Here is a 27,308-nt window from a genome sequence, read left to right as displayed (position 1 = left end):
ACGTGCTTATATTTCTAACATGCCCCCTCAAACTGTACTTGGGGTAGAAATCACCATGGACAGTTTGCCTTTGAAATGCCAATACCGAGCAACTGAAAGTGGCTTTGTAAAGAGATCCACTATTTGATATTCGCCTTTAATAAATAGGGGTTGAATGATTGAATCTCTTGACTCCTAATCTTCTCTCAAACAAAATGTTGATCCAATTCAACATGTTTCATCTTATCGTGTTGAACGAGATTGGAGACAATTGCAACTGCACTCCGATTGTCACAAAAAAGCAAAGATTTACTAATGGGCTGATGTAATGTTGTGAGGAGATGTTTAATCTACAAGGCTTTCGAGGCTACTGCCGCCATGGATCTATATTCGGCCTCAGTACTTGATCTTGCTACTGTACGTTGTTTTCTACTTGCTCAAGAAATAAAACTGACCTTCTAGTAGAAGGATCTCCTGCCCAATCAGAATCAGAATAAGCCAACACAGTTAATGGTATATCATTGGATTTGGCACCACATTGATAAACTAATCCATCCGTAATAGTGCCTTTGATATAGCGCAAAATCCTCTTGGCTGCCTCCATATGACTTTGTTTAGGTGCATGCATAAATTGGGATATTTGATTTACTGCAAAAATCAAATCTGGACATGTAAACATTAAGTATTGCAAGACACCCACTAGGCTTCTGAACATTCATGGCTCTTCAAGTTCTTGATCATTGGGCATGTCATCCACCAAATTGGTATTGGTGGAGATTGGCGTTGAAACTGGTTTACAATCCTTCATTCCAATTCTGGTGAGTAGATCAAGTGCATACTTTTGCTGTACAAGAGTTATAAACTTTTCAGTATAGTCTATCTCTGCTCCCAGTAAGTACCTCAAGTCACTTAAATCTTTCATGTGAAACTTCATGCCAATAACACTCTTCAACACCTCAATACGTGACACATCACTGGTCGTAATGATAATGTCATCGACATATACTAAAAAATAGAAATATGCACTTGATCGTAATGCAAAAATAGCGAGTAATCACATTGACTACGGGATAACCCCAAGGCACAAAGATTCTTACTGAATTTTTCAAACCAGACCCTTGATGCTTGTTTTAGACCATATAGTGCTTTCTTCAATCTGACGGTAGTGGATGAATTTTCTTTTGAATATCCAGGTGGATGTTCCTTGTAAAATTTCTCATTGCGGACACCATGTAGGAAAGCATTCTTTACATCTAACTAGCTAATCTTCCATCTATTCATGGCCGCAAGGGATAAAACAACATAGATGATACCCATTCTCCCGATTGAACTGAAAGTTTCGTTAAGATCTAAACCATGTTCCTGGGTGTATCCTTTTGCAACAAGTCATGCTTTGTACCTCTCTATGCTTCCATCTGCTTTATATTTGATCCTATATAGCTAGCGACATCCAACAATATTTTTATCCTTTGGACGTGGAACAACTTCTCAAGTATCACATTCATGGAGAGCATAAATCTCTTCATTCATGGCCTCAATCCAATTTGTACTTTGGGTAGCTTCATGGTAAGTTTTGGGCTTAGTTTCAGATAGTATATTTGTGGCAAAAAGCTGAAATTCTGCTGGAAATGAATCATAACTCACCCATTTTTTTGGAGGATGCTTGAAATGCGTAGACCTTCTGAGCTGATCATGAGTAGTTGATGTTACTATATCACTTGTTGCTACATGATCTGGGGATGATTCTGACTCTAAAATTAAAATTGTAGATGGCTGCTTCACTTCCTGATTAGACTTGGGTTGCTTATGTAATGAGATAATGCGGAAATATAAAGAGTGCATACAAGCACATACAACAATGAATAAAAGAGAAAATATCACAAGTCCGCGAAGGGACAATACAAGCACAAGCCTTTAAGAAGGCAACAATATACAAAGCCTCTTATTGAAAAGAGAGAGAAGCTCTCCAAGATGAGAATACACAAGGGGATCACCCCTATTTATACAAGAGGAAGAGGAGGAAAAAGGAGGGCCAAAGGGCCTCAAAAGGAGAGCCAAAAGGGGGCTCCCATAGAGTCGTTGGGAGCCCCCAACGGTCACATTTGTGACCGTTGGGGGCTCCAACGACTTCTATGTTGGAGCCCCTTTAGGTCCTCAAAAAGAATAAAAAAGAAATGAAAAAATAAAAATTACATTTATTCAAAAAAGAAAAAATAGTTGTTTTCTAAAACAACTATGTGAAATTACAAAAATACCCCTATCGGGTATTGATGTAATATACAGAATTTATATATATATATATATAATAGGTACATTTTAACACCCCCCCTCAAACTTTACGGGGGAATGACGGAAAGTTTGCCGAGAAGAAACATGAAGCGAGGAGCCGGAAGAGCTTTAGTGAAGAAGTCTGCCAACTGATATTCTGAAGTGACATATGGTAGAGCAATAGTTCCTCGTAAAAATTCATCACGAACATAGTGGCAATCCATTTCGATATGTTTCGTACGTTCATGAAAAGTATGATTCCTCGCAATATAGATGGCACTCTTATTGTCGCAACACAGTTTTGAGGCTTCAGTAATATCAACTCCCATATCTTTAAGCAAACTGCGAAGCCATACAAGTTCCATTGTTGTGGTTGCCATTGCCCGGTACTCAGCTCCAGTGGATGACAGTGAAACTTTCTGCTGCTTCTTGCATCGCCAGACAATCAATGAGTCCCCTAAAAAGACACAAAAACCAGTAGTTGAGACTCGATCATTGGGATTACCTCCCCAATCTGCATCAGTATAAGCAAGAAGATTCAAAGAGGAAGAGGAGGATAGAAATAGCCCTTTATTGATGGTATTCCGAATGTAGCGGATGATTCGGAGAACCGCACTCATATGCACGGTTGTAGGAGCATGCTGAAATTGACTGACTGAGTGAACCGCATGAGTGATATCTGGTCTGGTGATGGTCAAATATGTAAGAGACCCAATGAGTTGTCTGTACGGTGTAGGATCTTTCAGAAGAACCCCATCCTCTAACCACAATTTGGCATTAATAACCTCGGGAGTCTCTACCTTCTTATCATCAGAAATCCCAGACTTAGAACATATATCTGCAGCAAGCTTCATCTGTGACAAAATATATCCTCTAGGAGAATATGCGACCTAAATTCCAAGAAAATATCTGAGAAAACCTAAATCAGACATATCAAAATTATCTTTTAACATATTTTTAACATTAATAATACTACTTTGATCATTTCCAGTGATAATCATATCATCAACATAAAGCAACAAAATTACGATACTAGAACCTGCATTTTTAACAAAAAGAGCAGTGTCAGTATAACAAGAATGAAATCCTAATTTTATCATGATATCACTAAAACAATCATACCAAGCCTTAGGGGCTTGTTTAAGACCATATAACGCCTTTAAAAGCCGAAGTGTTTGACCTTGCTTAATATTTATTCCGGGTGGTGGATCCATATAAACTTCTTCACTTAAACTTCCATTTAAAAAGTCATTTTTTACGTCAAGTTGATAAATAGGTCATTTTTTGGTTGATGCGACAGCTATTAAGGTTCTGACACTAGTCATACGAGCTACGGGGGCGAATGTTTCTTCGTAATCAATACCATATTCTTGGGAGTATCCCTTAGCAACCAATCTGACTTTATATCGTTCTAAAGAGCCATCGCTTTTAGTTTTAACTTTGAAGACCCAACGACAACCAATAGGTTTTTTGTGTGAGGGTAGATCAACTACTTCCCAGGTATTGGCCTTTTTTAAAGCATTTAGTTCAACTTGCATTGCTTCAACCCAATGAGGTATGGATTTAGCTTGATTATAGTGAGCCGGTTCAAAATAAGAATGTAGAGTTATCAAACATGCTCGATAGTTGGGAGTTAAAGAATCATAGGATACAAACCTATTTGGGGGTATTGATATTCTAGAAGAATGCCTAACTTGTGGTTCCTCAATGGATTCGGAAATTTGAGAGTATTTTTCGAGGGCACTAATAGGTTTTTCTTGATTTCTTCTTGAGTAAACATTTATATTGACATCACTATCATGAACATTTGTATTTGAATTACTATCATTTGAGAGTGTTATGTCAAGAGGGGATACCTCGTGAGTGTCATCTATGTTTTCAAGAGAGTCTTCTTGTATGTCATCAATAAGATCATATAAGAATATATAATCGATTTCATTTGTCTCTTCTATTTTATCAAAACCGTTTTCTTCTTCGAGAAATGTTACATCTTTTGAAACATATAGTTTATCATTCTTAAAATCATAACATCTATACCCTTTTTTATTTTCACCATATCAAAAAAATACACATTCAATTGCTTTTGGAGATAACTTATCCATTTTATGTAGTAGGACAAAACATTTGCAACAAAAAATACGAAGTCGATTAAAATCGGGTGAAAACTTAAAGAGTTTCTCATAGGGAGAAGCATTTTTTAACTTAGAAGAGGGCATTCTATTGATTAGATAGGTTGAGGTAAGAACGACTTCCGCCCAAAATTTTTTTGGAATATTTCTAGACACAAGTAATGTTCTAGCGGTTTCTATAATGTGCCTATGTTTCCTTTCCGCTAGGCCATTTTGTTGAGGAGTCCTAGGACATGACTTTTGATGACAAATGCCATTTTGGTTTAAATAGTTTTGGAATTCGTGAGATAAGTATTCACCACCGGAATCGGATCTTAAAATAGATATGTTACTTTGAAATTGATTTTGAACCTTTTTATGAAAATCTTTAACGAAAGTAAATACTTCCGACTTATGACTAAGGAAATAAATCCAAACATACCGAGTAAAGTCATCAATAAACGTAACATAATATGAATAACCCCCTTTAGACATAACCGGAGAAGGACCCCAAACATCCGAATGCACCAATTCAAAAGGCCTTGATTAGAAAAACGATCTAGTTGGAAAAGGAATAGACTTCATTTTTCCAAAAATGCAATCTTTGCAATTAATTTCTTTTTCCTTACAAAATTTGTTTTCAAAAGGAAAGAGATACATTTTGGAATAACTTGGATGACCAAGTCTTTTATGCCAAGTTTCCATATTTTTTTCTTGGACATAAGAACAAAAAAAATTTGTAGGGAGATCAAGATGGTCCCTATAATAGAGGTCTCCCTTTCTATGGCCTTGCCCAATCCGCTTCCCGGACCGGAGATCCTGCACAAAGCAACCATTAGATGAGAAAGATATTTCACATCCATGGTCGGCAATTTGAGAAACCGAAAAAAGGTTTAAATTTAATTTGGGAACAACTCTTACTTTTGGAACACAAAAATTTTGATAATCTTTAAAAGAGCCAATACTTGAAATTTTCAAAAAAGTTCCATCGGCCGTTGAGACACAAGAGTCCTTTGAATTGATGCAAACATCACTAAGTGCATTTTCATGAGGGGTCATATGAAAAGACGCTCCGGAATCAAGGATCCAAGAATACGTACCGGGTGATGATGTTGAAGCAATGGCCGCACCCGATGTGGAGGAGAAAACTTTTAGCATTTGTTGGAGAGCCATAGATATTTGTCCAAGAGTTTCTTTAATGTCATTGTTTTTGCCTTCATCTTCTTTGGTGGTGGTTTCTTCAAGAGAGGCTACTTTAGGCTTGAAGGCTCCCATAAGCTTTGGACAAGCGGGTCTAATGTGACCCGACTCATTGCAATAATGACAAACAATCATTTTTCTTCCTCCATTGTAGTTCACTTGTTTCCCAAAATGAGGAGGCTTATAGGTTCTAACATTGTTACCCGGTTTGGATACGGCAAGGACTTCATCAACATGCTTACTCATGCCAAGCCTTGTCTCCTCTTGAGTGATTTCGGCTATAGCATCCTCAATAGGAGGAAAAATAGATCTATGGAGAAGTGAGGATCTCACTTGCTCAAATTCGGGACGTAGCCCAAAAAGAAATTGAAACAATCGCTCTTGTTTCATTTGTTTTTGTCTTAAATCAACATCTTCCATAGAAACCCACTTTGGCTCTAAAAGAGCCAATTCATCCCATAGTGGGTTTAGGGCACTATAGTAGTCTTGAATGCTAGAATCACCTTGCTTGGTGGTTCTAACCTTTTCTTGCAAGAAGTATGCTCTTGCAAGATCCTTTTGGGTATACATACCCCTCATAAAGGACCAAGCCTCATTGGCTCTACGAAATTTAGCTATATTAGCACATACCTTAAGTTCCACATTGTTCATAAACCACGCAAGGATTTTTGCGTGATTGCTTTCCCAATCTTCCACTTCCTTTTGATGATTTTCAATGGCCTTGAGACGCGCATCTCCCTCAAGAGCTTTTTCTTGATCTTCTTCCATCTTCGTGAGCATAAGCTTAGGTTCCGGAATGGTCCCCATGGCATAACCCCAAAGCTTCTTTCCTTTGAGATTATTTTTCATTGCCGATGCCCACATCATATAGTTCTTTCCATTGAGCTTGAAAGAAAGATCAATCTTTGTCTCCATGATGTTGCCAAGAAGTGAGAAGATGTTCACTAAAATAAGAGATACACGATCCACACCTTTCCTTCAAGAATCGAGTGGCTCTGATACCATGTAATGAGATAATGCGGAAATATAAAGAGTGCATACAAGCACATACAACAATGAATAAAAGAGAAAATATCACAAGTCCGCGAAGGGACAATACAAGCACAAGCCTTTAAGAAGGCAACAATATACAAAGCCTCTTATTGAAAAGAGAGAGAAGCTCTCCAAGATGAGAATACACAAGGGGATCACCCCTATTTATACAAGAGGAAGAGGAGGAAAAAGGAGGGCCAAAGGGCCTCAAAAGGAGAGCCAAAAGGGGGCTCCCATAGAGTCGTTGGAAGCCCCCAACGGTCACATTTGTGACCGTTGGGGGCTCCAACGACTTCTATGTTGGAGCCCCTTTAGGTCCTCAAAAAGAATAAAAAAGAAATGAAAAAATAAAAATTACATTTATTCAAAAAAGAAAAAATAGTTGTTTTCTAAAACAACTATGTGAAATTACAAAAATACCCCTATCGGGTATTGATGTAATATACAGAATTATATATATATATATATATATATATATATATATATATATATATATATATATATATATATATATATATATATATATATATAATAGGTACATTTTAACAGCTTATCACTCATTCTTCCTCTCCTGACATAAACATGTGGAAAGAACTGAAAATTATCAGGTTATTTGCTTGACTGATTTTGCTGAATGAACGACAATGATTTGGCTGATTCAAGGTCAACGCCTATCAATTGATTTTGATCCGATGTAAATGACTTGGTAGCTGGCCAATAGAACTTGTGGCTGCTTATTTGATTTGTTTGAGAAACCACTTTTCTCATGAAAGACATCTCTGGATATGACTAGCTTTTGAGTGGCTGGATTGAAGCACCTGTATCCTAAATATTTATCATTATAACCCATAAATTGACATTCCTGCGCTCTTGGAGACAACTTATTACGCAAAGAGTTATCAATATGCACAAAACATTTACTACCAAACACACACATTAGGGAATAATCAGGTTGTTTGCCAAATAGTAGATACTATGGTGACCATCCTTCAATATTAGAGAGACATATGGTTAATGCAATACACAGGCTGTATGAAAGGCTTCTCCCCACAAGTCCTTTCTTACTTTTGACTCTGTTAACATAGTTAAAACAATCTCTACTATGTGTTTGTGCTTCCTTTCAGTTGTCCCATTTTGTTGAGATATTTTTGTATAAGATACCTCACGTAAAATACCATTTTCATGCAACAATTTGGTAAAAGCTACTGACATATATTCACCGCCACCATCACTACGAAAACATAAGATTTTTCGACTAAATTGGGTTTCAACATAGGTCTTGAATCTTTTAAAGGTTTCAAACACTTAGTCTTTGCTTTTCACAAAATAGATCCAGGTATACTTAGTGAAGTCATCAATAAAGAAAACATAGTAACGAGAATTAGACATAGACACATATGAAGTGAGCCTTCGGACATCAAAATGAATCAACTCAAATGGAAACGTAGCTCTTTTGTTACCAGAATCAAAAGGTAGAGCATGACTCTTATATAAACGACAAGTAGAACATGAAAGAAGAACTTTAGAATCTTAGATATCTTATTCTTCAAAGGAATAAGACCTTTGTTACATAAAGTTTGGAAAAAACTCAAATTGCAATGACCTACTCTACGATGCCAAGGCTTGACTTCAAGAGAGCTTCCATCAGCTTCAGACAAAAGCACTCTAGGACTTTGACAAAAATTATGAACTGGACTTGTTAGAGCTGTGTTAATAATATAAAGACCTCCAACTCTTTCTCCTTCAACGAGGATCTCTTTCGTGAGAGGGTCTTTCACAGAAGCAGAAAGAGCATAAAAGACAACATATTTTATTTGATTTATCAACTGAGAAACAAAAATGAGATTACGACGGATGTTAGGAACAAGAAAGGTATCAAGTAGATATAGATTACCTTGACTAGTAGGAATGATGGCGGTTCCTATATGTGTAATGAGATGATGCTTTCCATCACCTCGTAACTATATTACTATGTCTATGATAAGGTACAATGCTTGTGAGTTTACCCGAGTCACCTGCAACATGGTGTGCTGCCCTTGAGTCAATCAACCATGTATTTTGAGGAGTTCCTTGCACACTTGATGATGCCGTCCAAGCTTGAATATTTTGTCCTAAAGAATGATGTTGTCCTGGTTAATGCTGCCCTGCATTTACGCAATGACCATGGTGCCGTCCTGTTTGGCTGAATGCTAAGCTGAGAGAGTATATCACACGACTGCCTTGGTGTAAAGGTATTATGACCAGCTTGCATGGGATTATGCACATTAGTCACAGAAGCTGGATAACTACCTTGACATAAAGAATTGCCTTGATAAGATGGTTGGGTGCTTGGCCTGGGATTCGCTGAAGGCAGATAAGGCTTGAAAAGTGCAGGATATGATACAGTTGGTGGTTTAAAAGTTGGAACATAGAGCCAATGACAATTTGTACATGTGTGACCCTTCTTACCACACATCTGACATGTGGTATTTGAGTGCTGCCCACTCGCTGGGTTAGGAAGTATGCCTCTTGACCTGTGTAACCGCCATGTCCTCAGCCTCGGCTACCTCTAACCGAATTATTGAAGCCACGACCAGCATTAGCAGCCACCATTATTTCATGATGCATGGATTGATTATCACGCTTCTTAGATATATTGAACATGGATTCATATTCAAGAACTGAAGATCTAAGTTCATCAAATGGTGGTCTAGGTTTCTGACTCATGTACATGGCAATGAAGGTATTGTATTCCGAGCCTAGACCTCTTAAAGCCTGAGTTCATATTATCAAGATCCTCCAAGGGACTGTCTATTGCTGCCAATTGATCTGCAATGAACTTAACTTTATTTAAGAACTCAACAACACTTGAGTCTCCTCTTTGCAACGAGTCAAATTGTGAAGAATCTTCCATAAATCACTAGCTGAAACTCCTGTAGGGACGTGCAGTAAAACCTCCTGCGACAACGTTGTTGTGATGTATGCAACCACAACCTGATCATTTTTTCGCCGGGTAGAATAGGCTGGGTTCTTCGACAAGGTTGTTTTCACACCTTCACCTTCTTTGGCTCCCACTTGCATCTCAGACACGAATTCAGGAGGAACTTCAGATCCATCGAGATGCTCCATCAGATCATGGCTGCTGATGGAGGGTATGATTTGCTTTTTCAAGGTGATAAAATTGGTCTCATTCAATTTATCAGTGACTAGTTGGCTTAGGAAGGAGGACTTAATTGGGCTAGAGGAGGCCACATCAGGAAGAATAAGAGGTTTTACTAGGATCAATTAAAATGGAATATATGAAAAGAACAGAAGCAAGAAAAAGAACCAGAAACGTAGATAACCAAACATGATGTCAGCATCAAATTTTTTTTTGCTGCTGCTGCAGAAATGACCAGAAAAATCAGTGAGTGAGAGGTTGATTTTTCTCTTTCTTCTTTGATAAGCTTCGACTTTAAAGCCTTTCCTTTTTTTTGAAAGGACAACCTTTTTTTATTATATTTCATCATTTTTTTATTTGGATCTGCTTGCTGTTGCTGCAGATGAAATCAGCAGGACTGAACTGTAATAAGAGTTTTTTTTTGAAAAACTATGGCTTTTCATTCTTTAGAGAAGATAACGATAAGAGGATATTTGGAAAAAAGTTAGGAAGCAACCATTTTAGATGGATATTGGTTCAGGAAATAGAAGAGGAATAAGGAGAAGAGACCAGAACGACAACCTGGGTGAATAGAAGAAAAGAAAGGATTCTTGGTTTCAAGAAAATAGGGTTTTAGAAGAGATATGAGATTAGGGTTTAGAAAGAATAAAGGAAATCTGGGAATCGGCAAACCTGAAACTTTACCAGCAGCAGGGTCTTACTCTTGCCTGTGCTATGATACCATGATAGAACCTGCCTCGGAATTGTGCCTTGTCAAGGAGAAAACAAGAGAAAGCCAAAAAACGAAAAGAAGGAGAACTGAAAACTAAATGGGTTGTGATTTTTTTAGGTCACACCCTTCTCCTTTATATATAATGAAATATGTGTTGAGACAAAAATACCCTTAATGATAATGGATACATTACAAATACATATACATATTTATACATGCACAAAAATACTCCTGTCAACGTGCTCATATTTCTAACACAAAATTCTCTGAATAAAAAAAGGCAACATGGATCCAGAGGCCAATCAACCATCAATCAAACCCCAGACAAGTGACCATGTCACTCATAACCAGTGTTGTTAAAAGCGTTGAGGCGTAGCGAGGCGCTCCACCAAAATCCGAGGCGAGGCGTAAGCCTCGAGGCGCAAAGCGTAAGCCTCAAAAAAATTTTTTTTTTTAAACTTAAAAAAAACTATAAAAATGATCTAAAATTATAAATAAATAAGAAATGCTTTATTGATGAAGCGCCAACCAACACGAAATAAAAAATCTCAAATAAATACGAAAAAAATATGAGATTAACATGTAAAAGTAGCATTAATGCAACAACTTGATCTATATAAGTATCTAATTGCATAAATATGAGCATTCATTCAATAAAAAACTAACATTAACAACAAAATGCTCATGGCTAGGCTATAACAACACACTTTCAATCCCTCTTTTCCTCCATTTAGTGAAGCAAGCATAGTGTTTTGCATGGCACCCATAACCACATTTAGGTTCCAGTCATCCATATCGCCATTCCTGTCATTAGGACCTCACTGATGCAAGTTGTTTTCATCAAATTGGACCCGGTGTATGTGATCTACATCATCCATTTAGTGAAGATCGACATTTGAATAGACAGAATCCGACTTATGTGCAAGACTTTTTTGCTGATTAAAAAATCAATAACCATTAATAAAAACATGGTTTTTTTTGTTAAAGAACACTGTCAAAATAAATTGAAAATCATGTTTTTTTTGTTAAAGAACACTATCAAAAGATTGATTTCTATTAAATCAACCGTGCTGAACCCATCGATAGGGCCAGATTGATCAAAATAACTTAGTACCAATGAGATCCCAGAGGGAGTTATGACCACAGAGGATGATATAGGGATGAGTGGAGCCGGGTTCCCCATAAACGTAGGTTACACGGTTTCACAAAGAACAAATGACAAAAGAAGAAGCTGGGGAAAAACACATAGATCTTACCTGTCACCGGAATGCGCAGAGGTCGCCGGAATGGACGGCGGTGGCGGTGGCGGTGAGTCGCTGGCCGATGGCGAGTGGTGGCCGGCGGGTCGCCGATGGCTTCTCAGCAGAGGAAAGAAGAAGGTGGAAGAGTGGTGGCCGGCGGGTCGCCGATGGCTTCTCAGCAAAGGAAAGAAGAAGGTGGAAGAGTGGTGGCCGGTGGCGAGTGGTGGCCGGCGGCGAGCGGTGGCCGGCGGCGAGCGGTGGCGGGGGACGAGAGGGGACGGGGGACGAGAGGGGACGGAGTGGAGAGAGAAGGGGCGAGGGCTTTCCCTCGCCCCGAAGCGTCTGTCTTTTTTAAAGACAGGTTCTCGATCTTTCGAGAATACAGGCCCGGATCCGGGTCGATCTCGGGTCCGGGCCATCCGATTTCTTAATGCGCGCCTCAGTTTGAGGCGCGCCTCGCCTCAAGGCGTACGCCTCAAGGTGCATGAGGCGTACGCCTTGAGGCTGTTGCGCTTTTTAAGTGCGCCTCAAGGCGAAAAGGGCCTCGCCTCGAGGCGAGGCGCGCTTTTTGCGCCTTGAGGCGCGTTTTTAACAACACTGCTCATAACCCTCTAGAATCTAGATTGATAAGATGACATGAGATGCACACATAATTCACCTCAACGGCTAACCCTGACCCATCAACAAGGTTGAGAGAAAAGGATGCATCATATAAAATTCTGTGATGGGCAATCAAATGCCATAAAAAGGCAATACATACGAAAATCAAATTTCAAATAGAAGAGTTTATAAACAGAACTTATTTGAAAAAAAACAAGGTTTCAAATCAAAACCAATAAAGATAGATGAAATATAGTGCAATCATATGCAAACAAGATATTAATTTTTCATAAACCTTGTAAGTAAAGACAATCAAGGTTACATCAATAACATTGAAGAATGAGTATGGCCAATATAAACAAGCTATATAAAGAGAGAGCTCAATCTAGATTATAAGTCTATTATGAGACAACAATAGTATACAACATAAAAAAGGGGCTAAAACTTACAAAGATTCTCGATGAACCATACACAAGACCAAGAGCATACCTAAACACAATTAATCATGGATACTCACAATGAAATTAAAATTCATGCATATCTAATAACTTTAAGGCCACATAAAATCTACTATAATATTTAATATTTTATAAATGACAAGAACTGTTAATCAAGAAAATTAGTGTCCATTAGGGGCACACCAACAAAGCCCACAAAAGGGCATCTATAAAAGGCTCAAAATGAAAATTTCATTTGTTCAACAAAAAGGAAGAGGCATAGAAAACATATAATCGTAGTAATTAAAGTCCTTAAGAAACCACATACTTAGAACATGATTTTTAATATATTGTAAGCTATGTCACATGGGTGCGGGTGCAGGGATTCAACACTTCCAAAAAACCCAGGTGCGGCAGGGGCAAAAATGTAATATATATAATTTTGAAATTTAATAGTTAACAGTAACACTAATAAAATAAAAAACAATTATCGTGAGTACATTTTAAAAAACAAAAAATATATATATGCTAAAATTCATCATTATAAGACTGTATTAACCAAGCTTAATCGAGTTTCTTCATTAAGCTCTACTGGTCTGAGTCGAGTTTAATAGTTTAATCGAGCACTGCTGGATGCATATATGGTTTTCATTTTTTGCTATTGAATCAAACAAATATCAGGATTTGATGGAGATCTGATTACATGTAAAAGAACCAAATAAGATACAAACACCGGTCCAAACTGGGCGAGACCCCATTTTCCCCCTGGCTAGGACATATATGCTTGGTTTTCCATCCGACTCTTTTAGTTATTCTCTCTTAGTTCCGTAACTGAGCTACTTTTGAATGGTAACCAAGTTGGTCATCCCTGAAGAAAGGTTGTATTGTCCATGATCATTACACCCTGCCCCAAAATTTGGCAGCTCATTGGCTTTATATATTTTGTATTAATTTTTGTAGTACGTAACCTCCAGCCCAACGCATATCTTGAAGGAAATCAAAATCTGATTTAATATTTGCAGGTAAGTACAGTGGACTGCAATCTGTACGGGCCAACATGGGCATCATTACCCTTTTGCCTTCCTGAACCCTCTATTTTAACATAACCATCTGTGCTCTCTTCAATTTTCAGGATACAGTATGGTTGTTCTCTAAGACCATCCAGATTTTCATGAAAAGTTAAGCTCTCATCAAATACGAGAGGTGTCAGATCTTCAGTAAAAGGTGAGAATGATGAAGAAAGCCACCAGGTGTAGTATCAATGCATTGCCTGATTCACTCCCCATCAAAGTTGCGGTGAGGACCAGCATCCTGTCCAAGAGATGGAGGTATCTCCCGTCCGCAGTCCCCTCTGCAGATTTCGATGAGGATAATTTCCCTTCGACCACGAAGCAACTCAAGAGACAGAAGAAGCTCGGCGAGTCGCACTCGCCGCTAGAAGGAACCGATCTCTTCACCGTTGTCAATCGATTCTTTTTGAACCAGGCACCTTCGCAGGTTGAGCCTGCGCTTGACCCAAAGAAACGATTTGGAGAAGAGACTCCTTGGTAGTTGGCTACGACATGTGGTTGCCGTAAAGAAAGTTGAAGAGTTGTGTCTCGAAACTCGCCATGTTGACAAACCAGTTTCTAAGTTTTCTGGCTGTCATGCCCATTTCAGCGGGCCTCTTTTTTTCAAATCCAAAAGTTGGACATAAATGACCCTGGGTGCGTTGACCGCACCCAAGGTCGGGTTGACTGCACCGGGTGCCGCACCCGCATCGCGTCGACACGGGTGCGACACCTGGTTGGCCGAATCCCTGTGACATAGATTGTAAGAATATGCACAAATAATCATAAAGACATTAATATACCCAAAATATACTTTTAATTAATATGCAAGGAAATGAAACTCTCCAAAGATGTTCACCAATCAACAAAGTGGACACTCAAAGAGTTCCACAAAAGCACCACAAGCCACAAAATGGGCTCATACACCAAATCCACCCTAGGTGGTTAACACAATAAAAAAAATATTTTATTGATGCTGAAATAATGCAAGAAACATTAACTGATAAAAGTGTTTAAATATAAAATGGAGAATTACCAATAATCATAAAAGTGTTTAATTCAAAGAACATGCCTTGACATATGCATGAAATTACCAATAATCATAAAAGTGTTTAAAATTTTTTAAATAAATATGTATGCTTTGAATGAACACGTATACAAATTTACTAATGGATATACGCGAGAGCATAGAAAATATATATTTTTGTAGAAAAGTAAAAAATGGAGAATTTATCATAAAGAGCTGAAAATATGCTACTTATGAGTTAATATCAAAACACAAACTCTAGTTCCAATTTAATTTTTAAAAAAACACATTTTACACAATCAAGAAATAACCATAATATTTCAAACAAACTTTTTAAAAATATATAAATACCTTTTTAAAGATAGAGAACTAAAAGCTAGTTATATATATAAGGATTTTAGAATACATACCGAAGCCCACATCATGTAGCTCCATTTAACTTGAAAGATTATAAAAGAGAGAAAGATGTAGACAACACATCCTCTAGGGCAACACAATCACCACGATCACACGAGTACCACAATCACGTGATGATCACACTTCAAAGGTCCAAGAACACCCTTGCTTTGATACCATGTAATGAAACAAAGAGTCTTCACACATCTCAAGAGGCACAAATCACACTCACAACTGGGCCAAAGCACAACAACCACTAAGGGTTTATGAAGAACACAATCACAAGGTGCACATGCACAAGTCCACTATGGTACAATCCAAAAAACACTAAGGTTTACATAAGCATAAGAGCACACACAATATCAAAAGAGAGACAATACTTAGAAAACAATGAATTTATTCATCAAGGAGCTTCAAAGAAGCTTACAAATACAAGGGGCCTTAAGCCCTTATTTATAGACAAGAAAAGGCCAAGAGGAAGCCTCCAAAATAGATGTTGGGAGGCTCCCAACAGTCATATTTCCCAACGACTATGTGGTATATTATACTAATGCCCTTACACAGAAATAAAAATACAAAAAATAAAAAGAAGAATAAAGAAAAACCTATTTTCTAAGTTGTACAAAATTAACAAAATTCCTGTGGTGGACCACGTAAATTACATTATTCATTATAGTTACATATATCTTGAATATATATAACTATATATGAAGTTATACATATAACTTAACAGTTGTAACATAAAAAGCTGCCTGAAACCACAATTAACAATTTTATAGGGCTCAAGCAAAATTCAATGCTCTAAGCAACCTTTTCAATCCTTTTGCTTGAGTAGTCCATAATCAGTTTGTCGATACAGAGGAAATTAAAAAGTACACAATAAAATAAATAGTCGAAATGAATGAAAAACAAAATTACATGTTAATTTGTGAGAAGACAGTTGGCATCTCTTTCAGACATTACAACAAACAGGTGGGCACAAGCTCCCACTCCTCATATGTTACAAAATGGAGAATTATCACATTTAGAAAAAAAAGACACCATTTGGTTTAGGAGGAAGAAGAGGGGCTCCTGATTCGTTGATGCTTGAGTGGTACCGAGAAAAGGTGGCTGAGAGAGAGAGAGAGAGAGAGAGAGAGAGGGTTGGGGCAGGAGGTGCCTGCATTTTCAGATATTCTATTTCTAAATTTTTTCCCTGTTTATGTAAATTCTAGTATTCATTGGATTTAGATATTTCAGTTTTTTATAAGTTGTCTGATTTTAATTATCTGATTTTGATATCCAATCTAATATCTATTTTATCTAGATAATTGGGTCTAACCAAAGAAGCCCTTATTGTTTCTAAATTATAAAACATTCCATTATTTTTGTGATGCTTATGTCAATGCAGGGAAGCTCTGAATTCCTATTCAACATAGTTTTTGGAAATTTAGGACTTTGGATGTAATTAAGAACTATATTTCTTGAAATAAGTTTGTCATAAATATTTTTCTGTTTAGATGCCAGAATTTTTTTACCATGTTCATGTGTATGCTCTCTTCCTTATTTATAAAATTGTTCAATAAAATATCTTTTGAGATCATGCTATGTACTTTTTCATCATTTCCCTATCTTTTTCTTCTCCTCATACTATTATTTTGTTTTGCAGGAGTTGGCTATTACTTCTGATGAGGCATTGAGCTTGGATGAATTTCCCAAACATGCTGTTATCCTTGGTGCAGGGTATATTATATTTTGTTAACATTTTCACTTACATGTGATTGTGGAAACTGTTAGAACAGAGCTTAACAAGTCACTTTATGTTATATAGGTATATAGCTGTTGAATTTGCTTCTATATGGAGAGGAATGGGCGCTACGGTGGATCTATTTTATAGAAAAGAACTCCCATTGAGGTTGTGATAATTCCTTGAGTCATATTATTTTCCGTCTTGATTTTGTTGCTGAATGGTTGGAACTTGTCATTCTTTATATTAATCTTTCAGTGTATTTCTGATACATCCTGCACATGCCAATCAAAATATTTTGAAAGAATGTTTCTATGATGTGGATGTTAGTCGTGAATAAAAGAAACTACATCCTACGCTTAAATTTGAAATCCGAAAGAACGATCTCCTAGTATAGATTCTGGAGCTGAAGGATTAAGTTATGGTTTCTTATATATGGAAAATATCTGAAGTGGTCTAACATTTTTTCTTTATTATTGTAAAGTACTATTTTTCTATGACAGTGTTTCTTTTGAATGGTTGTCATGATTATAATTGGCTAAGGGTACACAGTTATGTAGTAGTCCATACATTTTGTTGTTTAACAATCTCAGCATGACACATGGTGCATGATACATGAATTATTTGATGCTCGAGTGAAACACTAAATGTTCTGAAAGTTGGAAGAAATCTTACATGAATCAAATTAGGCATGAAATTTCATAAATATTATAAAAGCAGTTGGGGTAATAGGTGTCAAAAATTAGATGCTTCATTACTTTTTCTAAATTGACATCCTTGCCATGTTTTTTGACAATGTCATTAAGAATTTGTTTGCCCTTCTTTATATAGCTTTCCAAAAAAAGGTCCTTACATGGCATTTTGTAATTTTTCAAAAACTCTTGAGTTACCATCTCTCTCTCTCTAAGAATGTAAAAGGTTTAGATTCAGATCGGATGTGACCAATACCATATCTGACTAATCGGATGTGGGCTAAACGGATTTGAATTTAGATGGTGAAAAGCTCATACCATATCCACTTTTTTACATTTAAATGGATTTGGATATCTGTCAAATTTGGCTTTTTGTCGGATTTGGTAGTGAAAAATCAAAACCATATCCGCACCGATTATAATCGGATATGGTTTTGGCTTACCAAATGCAACTAAACAGAATTAAATTTGGTGGGCAGATAAATTCCGATTGATTGACATCTCTCTCTTTCTTAATAGTAAACCAACGGCAATCTTTCTTTCTTTCTTTTTTCTCTCTCTCTCTCTCCCCTTAAAATATCTTCCTAAATCACTCCTCTCTTCTTTCTCATTGGCCATATAAAAAACTTATGCATGGGGTTGGCCAGCCCCATGCATAACGCTGTCAACAAAATGTGTTTGAAATGCATACATTTATCTGTGTTTATTCATCTTATTTATCATAAAAATTTAACATAAAGGCCGTCCATATGAATGGGCCATTATGTTTTAATTTAAATATATATTATGCCATATAAAAGGGTATTTATTTCCTTTAGTTATTTAGCTGTATATTTTAAAAATAAGTTATAATGTGTTTTAAACATATGCATATTTGTATGTCTATTTATTTATTTGTAATGAAAAGATTAACATAAACATGATTTATCTAGGCCTGGCCATATGGACGGGCTGTTAAATATCTAGTTTGAAAATAAAGACGGCATAACCAACTCCAAAAATATTACTAACTGAACATGAAGTGAATATAGGAAAATATAATACATATATGAAAATAGGAGGCATGTTTGCATGCTTGTTGGGGGTTGGGAGGGATATGATATTGCTTATATCACAGCAACCAGCAGGAGCATCCTGAATCACTGGCATCGATACACATACCGGGTTTCTGAAGTGCTCATGTTATATAGCTAATCAGCCATATGTCAGCATCTATCATTTGATATATTTTTCAGATCAGGACATAAGATTCTGGATCAATCTTTTTAGTTGATTTATTTCTCTCAATATTTTTTTTGTGCCCATGCATTAGGTCATTTGTCATTGTTGATTTGTTGGTTGCAGAGGCTTTGACGATGAAATGCGGGCCGTGGTTGCTAAAAATTTGGAAGGCAGGGGTATTAGATTGCATCCTGAAACAAACTTATCCGAGGTAGTTTATATTTTTCTTCACTGAAAAGTAGGGGTGGCAAAACCTGACACGACCCGCCAACCCGCCTCTTAGGCGGGTTCGGGTTGGGCTTAAACTAACCCGTTTAATAAACGGGTCGACCCGCCAACCCGGCTGACCCGTTTAATAAACGGGATAGGCGGGCGGGTCAACCCGCCAACCTGTTCGCCAACCCGCCCGCTAACCCGCCAACCAGTTTACCTGACCTAACCCGTTTATTAAATGGGTTGGCGGGTAGTGTTGGGTTACCCGTTTAATAAACGGGTCGGGTTCGTGTTTGCCACAGCCGACCCGTTTAATAAACGGGTCGGGTTCGGGTTGAGGTATGCTGACCCGCCAACCCGACGGGTCGACCCGCCAACCCGACCCGATTGCCACCTTTACTGAAAAGTCATACTCATCCTTAGCAATGTATATGGCTCGTTAGTATGATGTCTGACAAATTTTACTTTTTATTTTAGTTGGTGAAATCAGAAAATGGCATAAGAGTCCGGACTGATCATGGGGATGAATTAGTTGCTGATGTTGTATTGTTTGCAACTGGTAAGTTGATCAGATCTGATTCATAGTTTTCTTGCTTGGATGGAAGGCAATGTTTCTTTTATCTTATTCTTATCTTTGGAGCATTTTGGAATATACCTTGTTTTGAGTAACAGAATTTGTAGCATAACCAAAGGTTTGTTGCTTTCTTAACTTGCTGATGTTATTCTGTTAATTATTGTTGAAGTGCATGATGCAGAGTGAAAAACACATGGTTCAAGACCATAATGCCTTTTGGCTCTGATTCCATGTCACGAAAAAAGGCATGGATTCCGATGCACTTCGAAATGAACACCAAGAACCAAAATAAAATGTATTTGAATACAAGCTCACCATAGAAGTAAAAATGAAACACAAGAATTATAAAATGAATAATTTCATTAAGAATGAAATTCAAATAATACAAAGTAAAAATACAAAATTACAAACAACCGTACTACAAAACACTCAAACACACAAAAGCCTAAAAACTACCCATCACTCTTTCAACACTCACATATCCACGTACCCTCATATTTATAGGAAAAAGAGGAGAGGAGAGAATAGGGAGCTAGCCGTTGGAGCTAGATAAAGTCAACATATGTTGACTAATATATATATATACACAAAAAGGTTACATTTATCTTAACATCTCCCCTCAAACTTACAATGACTCACTATAAGTTTGAAAATACAAAAGGAATCCCATTACACAAGATAACATCATGTTCTTCCATAATACAAATTCCTAAAGGTGCTTCTAGATCTTCCTTGATATGCTTGAAAGGTCTATAAAATCATCAATTATGCCAATACCTGTAAACAAAGCAAAAGAACAATCCAACTAGAAATAACTATATATATATATATATATATATATATATATATATATATATATATATTATGGAGAGAGGATGGCCAAAGACACAAAAGTATAATATATAGAAAAATATTTAATAAGACAATTTAATATTTTCAAAATCAAGATCATTTAAAGTAAGGATTAATCTTGAAAATTCATTAATTTCAAACACGATAGTCATTGAGAGACTCATCTCAATAGATAATTTTAAGAAATCATAGTTCTTAATTCATAATTGCATGTTATCAAAAGAGAGATGCATGCATAAAATATCTCAAAAATAAGTTCATAAATCATTAATTACTTAAAACATTCATGAAAACACGCATCTATCATGAAAAGTTCATTAATGCATAAAAGGTATGAAATATGGATTTTTAAACAATACCATGAATAAATAACTCACAAAGAAGTATGAATTATAAAATCCGAAAAAGGAGAGTAAATTTCTCATAGATCGATTTCCTTTTAAGAACAAAAACATTTTTACGCAGGGGAAGATATAATGATTCAAATCATTCAATAAAGTTCAAGATAAGGCAAATATGATAAACATTAATCAACTATTTTATTTTTAGCATACAACTAATGCATATATGAATGAATCATGAAATAGTTTGAATTAATGAAAAAATCACTTATGAAACCAATTTCAAGAAATCCTTTCAAGAGATAACAACTTACAAAAAATATAAAGAGATTTAAAATCCCACAAATATCAAGAAATGTTTAGACTAAGAAATCCCACACCATTAACTCACAAAGTGATGCAACACATCTGGATCAATACGGACACATGCGAGGAGCGGGACCCGATCAGGAAGGCATCCCCGTGACCCCCTAGAGATTCTTTATTTACACATCTCATAAAATATTTTTATGATGTATGTGAATTTTTAAAGTTGTATTTTTATTTTATTTTTGGTAGGAGCAGGATTCTACAGTTCCGGATAGTTCTAGTGCCCGTTAGAATCCGTTTGTGGCACTAGAGGGTGTAAGGGGTAATATGGGTATAATTTTGAATTTTGTTTCAACAATGGATCCCGGTCAAGTTTCGTTTGGGGTCTTAGTGTAGAGATCCAATCCATCCAAAAAGAAAGCACCCTATTGGTTCAGTAAAAGGTAGCCCCACATTGGGCCAAGAAGACGTGGCATCTCATTGGTTTAAAACTTTAATGAGAGGTGACTCCTTCCCCATGTGCGATTTTATTGGGCCATGAAAAGGTGGGCTTATTAGCATTCCCAAGTCCCCAAGCCACCTCCATTTTGACCAATAGGAGCCAACTTCTCTTCCTAGGCACATACATAACCCAAATTCGAATTAGAGGGAAGAAAATTTTGACTTCTGAATTTTTTTGGAACCCATTTCCTTAAAGGGAAAACTGTGAAGAGTGGAGGAGTCCCTTGTGAGGGTTATCCGGGCCTAGGTGAAAGGAAGCTCGTGTTGGGCGTGAGAGACACCGAAGAAGGTGGTCATCTGCCTCAAACGTGTTCCTTGCTGCTCCTTATTGGCATCGTTCCGTGGAGAAGACGACCATCGGTGAAGCTTGTGAATTGTGTGAAGAATCCAGGAGTTTGAGAACTGCCCATTTATGTGCGTTTGTGAATCTTGTGGCTCGGCGTTGAACCTGGCCACCGTGTGAACCTGAAATCGTGAGATTGTGAGCTTGTTCATCTTAGGCGTGTGGCTTGTGAGGACTCGTTGGACATGACCCCAAGTTGCTGTCCATTGTTCACGTGAACCTGTTTGCTGTTCGAGAGTCCCAACTGAATGTTGGGTGTTGTTCGAGAGTCCCATGAGACTGCTGGACGTGCTGGGCGTGAACCTGTGTAAACACCCCAAATTTTTCATCTTCATTCACAAACACCTTTCCTCCTGCCACTGGGATCCACTCTCTAAATCCTTCAGGGAACCAGCTGGTCGACACCCGAGCCAGGGCTATTCAGAGCTCAAATTTTGCACCAAATTCCGATACTTCATCTTACAATTAAGATTTAATATCTATTTTGGCTCGATTTAAATCATCAAATTCTTGCCTTCGAACAGAAATGTTCAAATCTTTATCTCTGCCAGGGGTCCGGGATTTCAAATCTCTCATCCAGGGTTTGCCTTTTACATCTCATTTCATATTATTTTGTATTATTTCATACTATTTCATGTCATTGCATCGCATTGCATGTCATTTTCGAGATCCAGTACTCTTGTTTTTTAAAATATTCAATTCAGATTCGATTTTAAAACTTTTCTTTCAAAATCAATTTCAAATACCTGGGTTTTAGATCAATATTTTGCCATTTGTTAACCCCCATGATCCTATATTCTTTTATTTTAAAATATTTTTTTTACAAAACGATCTGGATTCATTTTAAAATCAATTTTTAACTGATCTCAGTTCTCAGATGAGATCCATCCAGGTGGTGTCGCTTCTGGATTCCTTTATTCCTCAAATTTCTCAAATTTTCAGAGTCCTAGTCGGATCATGACTCTATCTTTTTACTTTTTAAAGCTTTTTCAAAATTTCACTTTAGGTTTTAAATCAAAGGTAGTCTTATCCCTTATCCATTTTCATCATTTTGGCCAAAATCTCAGTGTTTCAGTTAGACCAAGACTCTACTTTTTACTTCTACTTTTTATCTCTTTTCGAGAAAACCTTTCAAAACCTTTCATTTTGGCCAAAATTTTAGAGTTTTAGTTGGACTAGGATTCTGCCTCAAAGTCCTAATCGAATCAGAACTCTATCCTGATTTCATTTTTTTATTTCATTTTCACTTGTTTTCAAAAGTCCTTTTTAAAAAATCTCATCATTTGATTATCAGAAAACAAAAAATTCTTAGAGTTCTAGTCGGATTAGGACTCTGAACCTGACTTCAATTTCTATTTTATTTTCACCTATTTTCTAAAACCCTCTCATTTGTTTTCTAGAAAACCCTAAATTTTAAGAGTTTTAGTCGAATTAGGACCCTGTCCCAAAGTCCCCGTTGGATCAGGACTCTAATTCTGATTTCAGTTTTCACCTTGTTTTCATCTGTGTTTGCGAAAAAGTTTCTAAAACCTCCTTATTTGTTCTAAATTTTAAGAGTTTTAGTCGAATTAGGACTCTGTCCCAAAGTCTCAGTTGGATCAGGACTCCAATTCTGATTTCAGTTTTTATCTTGTTTTCACCTGTTTTCGCGAAAAACTCTCAAAATCTTCTTGTCTGTTTTCAGAAAAATCAAAATTTCAAGAGTTTCAGTTGAACTAGGACTTTGACTCTAACTTCGTTTTTTCAGCTAATTTTATCAAATTCTGAGAAAACCTTTTAAAATTCCTTTATTTATCTTTCAAAAATGCTAAAAATCTAGAGTTTCAGTCTGATCAGGACTCTGTCACAGAATCCTAATCCAGTTAGGACTCTATTCTGAATTTCTGTTTCTACTTCCATTTTCATTCTCTCTACTTGTTTTTCAAAAAATAGTCTATTTTACAGGATTCCAGTTGATTTAGGACTCTATTTCAGAGTTTCGGTTGAGTTAGGACTCTAACCCTGACTGCATTTTCCGATTTATTTTCACCAGTTTTGATAAAATCTTTCAAAAACTTCTTCAGTTGGCTTTCAAAAACCTAAATCTCAGAGTTTTAGTTGGTTTAAGACTCTAGCTTAGGGTTTCAGTTCGATTAAGACTCTATTTTTAAAACTTATGATTTTCATCCGGTGATTTTAACTCTATTTTAAAAATTATTTTCAGTCTTTATTTCAACTTTTTTTTTTTAAACCTTGGTCTGGGGCCCACTCTGTTGGTGCCACATCTGAAAAAGTTCTGATCGAGTCAGAATTCCATATTGGTTTAAAAACTTTCAATTTTTATTCCAATTCTAAACCTCTTTTGAAAACCTTTCATTTTCAAGTTTTAAAATCGTTTTTGAAAAATCAAGTGGGGCCCACTCTGGGTGGCGCCACATTTGAAGAAGTTGGGGTTAGCTAGTGTCCTAGTTAGGTTAGGAGTCTAGATGAGTCCAAACTTGATTTTAAAAGTTACATTTTTACTTTAGATTTTAACCTTGATTTGAAAGTTTTAAAAATTAAGGTTTTTGAAAAAACCAAGTGGCGCCACATTTGGAGTCTTTCTTAGTTGATTAGGTTAATTAAGTTAGAGTCCCACTTAGGCTAGGTTTTTATCAAAAATCGCCTCCCTCTTTCTTAGTTGGTTTTGGATAAAACTTTGAAAAAGTCAAAAGGGCATTAATTAGCCCTAATTAATGCTTTGAAAATTTCTATAAAAAGAGGCCAAAAGGGGGGTCGACCCCTAGCTTTTCTCTTCCCTTTTCTTACTGCTTCTCTCTCCTCCAGCACTCTCTCCTTCCTCTATTGAAGCTGCAGCCTCCAAGGTAAATTTCTTCCACTTTATTTCATTAAGTTTATTAGTTTTTTTTTCTTTTTTCTATAGTTTTCACCATTATCGCCCCTTGTGTGTTGGATTCAAGCTTGACTTTCGTCCAAGAACCGTAAAATTGATTCAGGAAAGCAATCTAACGCTGTTTGAGGGCATTTTTCATGATTCTAATCCGTTCAAATCGTTGGAAATACCGTTTTTTATATTTAAGCCCATTAAAAGATGAGATTCACTCGTTAAATGGGTTGAATCTCTCTTTTCGAAGGCTAAATCAAATCCTGATTTTTTTTTTAATTTTCTTATCATATTAAAGTTTATTTTACTCGTTCAAGCATCAAATCCAAATTGGTGATATTATTTGCATATTTTTCTTATTAATTTTTATGTTTAGATTCGGGTTTTGCAAGCTTTATCGATAATACGCGATTTTCAATCCCGGGCATGTGAAAATCACATTATTTCATGTTTAAGTTTCTGTAAAAAAATACGATTTTTTTAGGGTTGGTCCACGGGTTTGTCAGTGACTTCCCATAAAAAATTGGATTATTTTGGATTCTGGAACCCTGTCAAAAAATAGAAAACCGAAACTTATTTTTTAAACCGTGAAATCGCTATGTGGATTCGGGAACAACTTGTGGAGGTGATATCTCCCTTGTCAGAGATCCGATCGACGATCTGTAAGTTGCAGTGGTTTTGTCTTGATGTCTAGTATTTACTGTAAAATTTTCATATTTTATGCATCTATTTGCTATTTTGCCTCTGTCAGAAAGTAGAATCGGTTTTTTAGAGCTTGTTATACTTTGTTTAAACCCTAGATCGACTTGTGTCGATCATATCTCCCTAACCGGAGATCCGATCGATGATCCGTAAAAGGAAAAACCTTACTCTGTGTATCTGCTATGTGTATTTGCTGTTCACTGCTAAAATTTTATAATTTTTGAATATGATTTGCTATATTTTCCTGTACCCAAAACCGGATGTACGTATTTCATCTCGTTATATATTCGTCGGAATTGAGCATATATTGCCGGAACAATATCTCCCTAAATAGAGATGATTTTTCCGATCTGTAAAAAGGAAAATCTTTGTTTTTTTGTTTAGTACCTCTTTGTAAATTTTTATGAATTTCTATGGTGATTTGATACCTGATTTGGGCCTGACACTGTGACAAGTACGTGTCCGCGAGCAAAATCGTGTATTTTAGGGTTTTATTCAATTTTTACATTAAAATAATGTCAAAAACATATTTTTTTAATGCAATTTAATTTTAGGGTTATCAGAACTATTTATGTTGATTTTTACAGATTTTTGAGTTCATTTGATATATTATTTGATTAAATCATGAAAACAGGGTGCCCGCGGAGTCCCGATTCGAGTAAAACACTAGCAAAAATTACTATTTTGGTGATATTTCAAATTTTTTTATAAAACGTTTCATGTTTTTAATGTTTGGTCATGTTTATAATCATGCTAGGGTGCTTCACACCCGATTTGATATTTATTTGAATCTATTTGAGCTTTAAATCCAAAGTTCTAACAAAATCTTTTCTGAAAACCCTGATTTCAAGGCCATAGTCTTGTTTTCAGGGGTATTTTTGTCATTTTTTCTAAATTCCGAATTTCAAAGTTGTTTTTTTTTATTATTTATTCAATTTTATATCATCTTTTATTATGTTTCTCTCAGAGAAACATGGAAAAAGGCTTATATCCAGATAAATCCAATATTTTACAGATATTATTGGATAAATCCAGAAAATCCGACATATCTTCACTAACAAGTTTTCTAGTTTTGCAGGGATATTTAAGATTGTATTTTTTTTATTTTCTTTTATTTAAATTCAATTAGTGATGTAAATTAAATGCAAACTTTGAAATAAGAATTTACTTTTCCTGCTTAGAATAGGATTGCATTGCATATAGTTTTATTTTTCAATAATGTTAATGTGTGATGGATGATGATTCATGCATATTCGAACTCACAATGGTCTACAGGAATGGCACGTGCATCAGCTTCTAAGGAGTTGATAAACTCGATGGGTTTCGTATTTGTGGCCATAGTAAGAATACAAACAAAACCCAGATTTATCATCTTTTTTTAAGCCACAATCAGCCTACACTCTTAGGCATCTTCAGAAATCATTGCATATTTCAAAGTTTTCTAAGTATTTTCTCTTTTTAGAATCAAATGAGATATATTCAATACATATTCGTGGCCATAGTTAGGGATATGTAAAGAATCTATTTCATCTAAATTCTATAAGGCACAAAAATTCTCTTTTTCAAAGATTTTCCTCAAATTCTTTAGAAAATATTTTATCAAAATAATATTCATTCATTCATTCATCTAGGTTTAGATTGCATCATGAAAATATCTCATAGAGCCACACGCTCAGTCTTTCAAGAGTTCAAAACTCAGAAAAATTGATTTTCTCAAAGTTATTTGAATTTTCTCAAAACATCAGGATTTCTTCAGAAATTGATTTTTCTTTTATTCAAAAGC

The 27,308-nt window shown here is 36.2% G+C and overlaps 1 protein-coding gene across 1 annotated transcript in view; it reads left to right on the top strand.

Moving 5' to 3' along the window:
* Window positions 1-27,308, top strand: part of LOC149821948 (glutathione reductase, cytosolic-like) — a 101,433-nt gene that overhangs the window by 55,770 nt on the left and 18,355 nt on the right. Inside the window, exons 7-10 of the mRNA XM_089980955.1 lie at window positions 16,837-16,910; window positions 16,999-17,082; window positions 18,951-19,038; window positions 19,518-19,599. Of these exons, the coding sequence (XP_089837081.1) occupies window positions 16,837-16,910; window positions 16,999-17,082; window positions 18,951-19,038; window positions 19,518-19,599 (328 nt within the window). The remainder of the gene's footprint in view (window positions 1-16,836; window positions 16,911-16,998; window positions 17,083-18,950; window positions 19,039-19,517; window positions 19,600-27,308) is intronic.

This window comes from Nuphar pumila, chromosome 11 (assembly GCF_984573655.1).
Source record: "Nuphar pumila chromosome 11, dmNupPumi1.hap1.1, whole genome shotgun sequence".
NCBI classification, from domain to species: Eukaryota; Viridiplantae; Streptophyta; class Magnoliopsida; order Nymphaeales; family Nymphaeaceae; genus Nuphar; species Nuphar pumila.
Note: the sequence above shows the minus strand (reverse complement) of the source record. Positions and strands in the feature narration are given on the sequence as shown.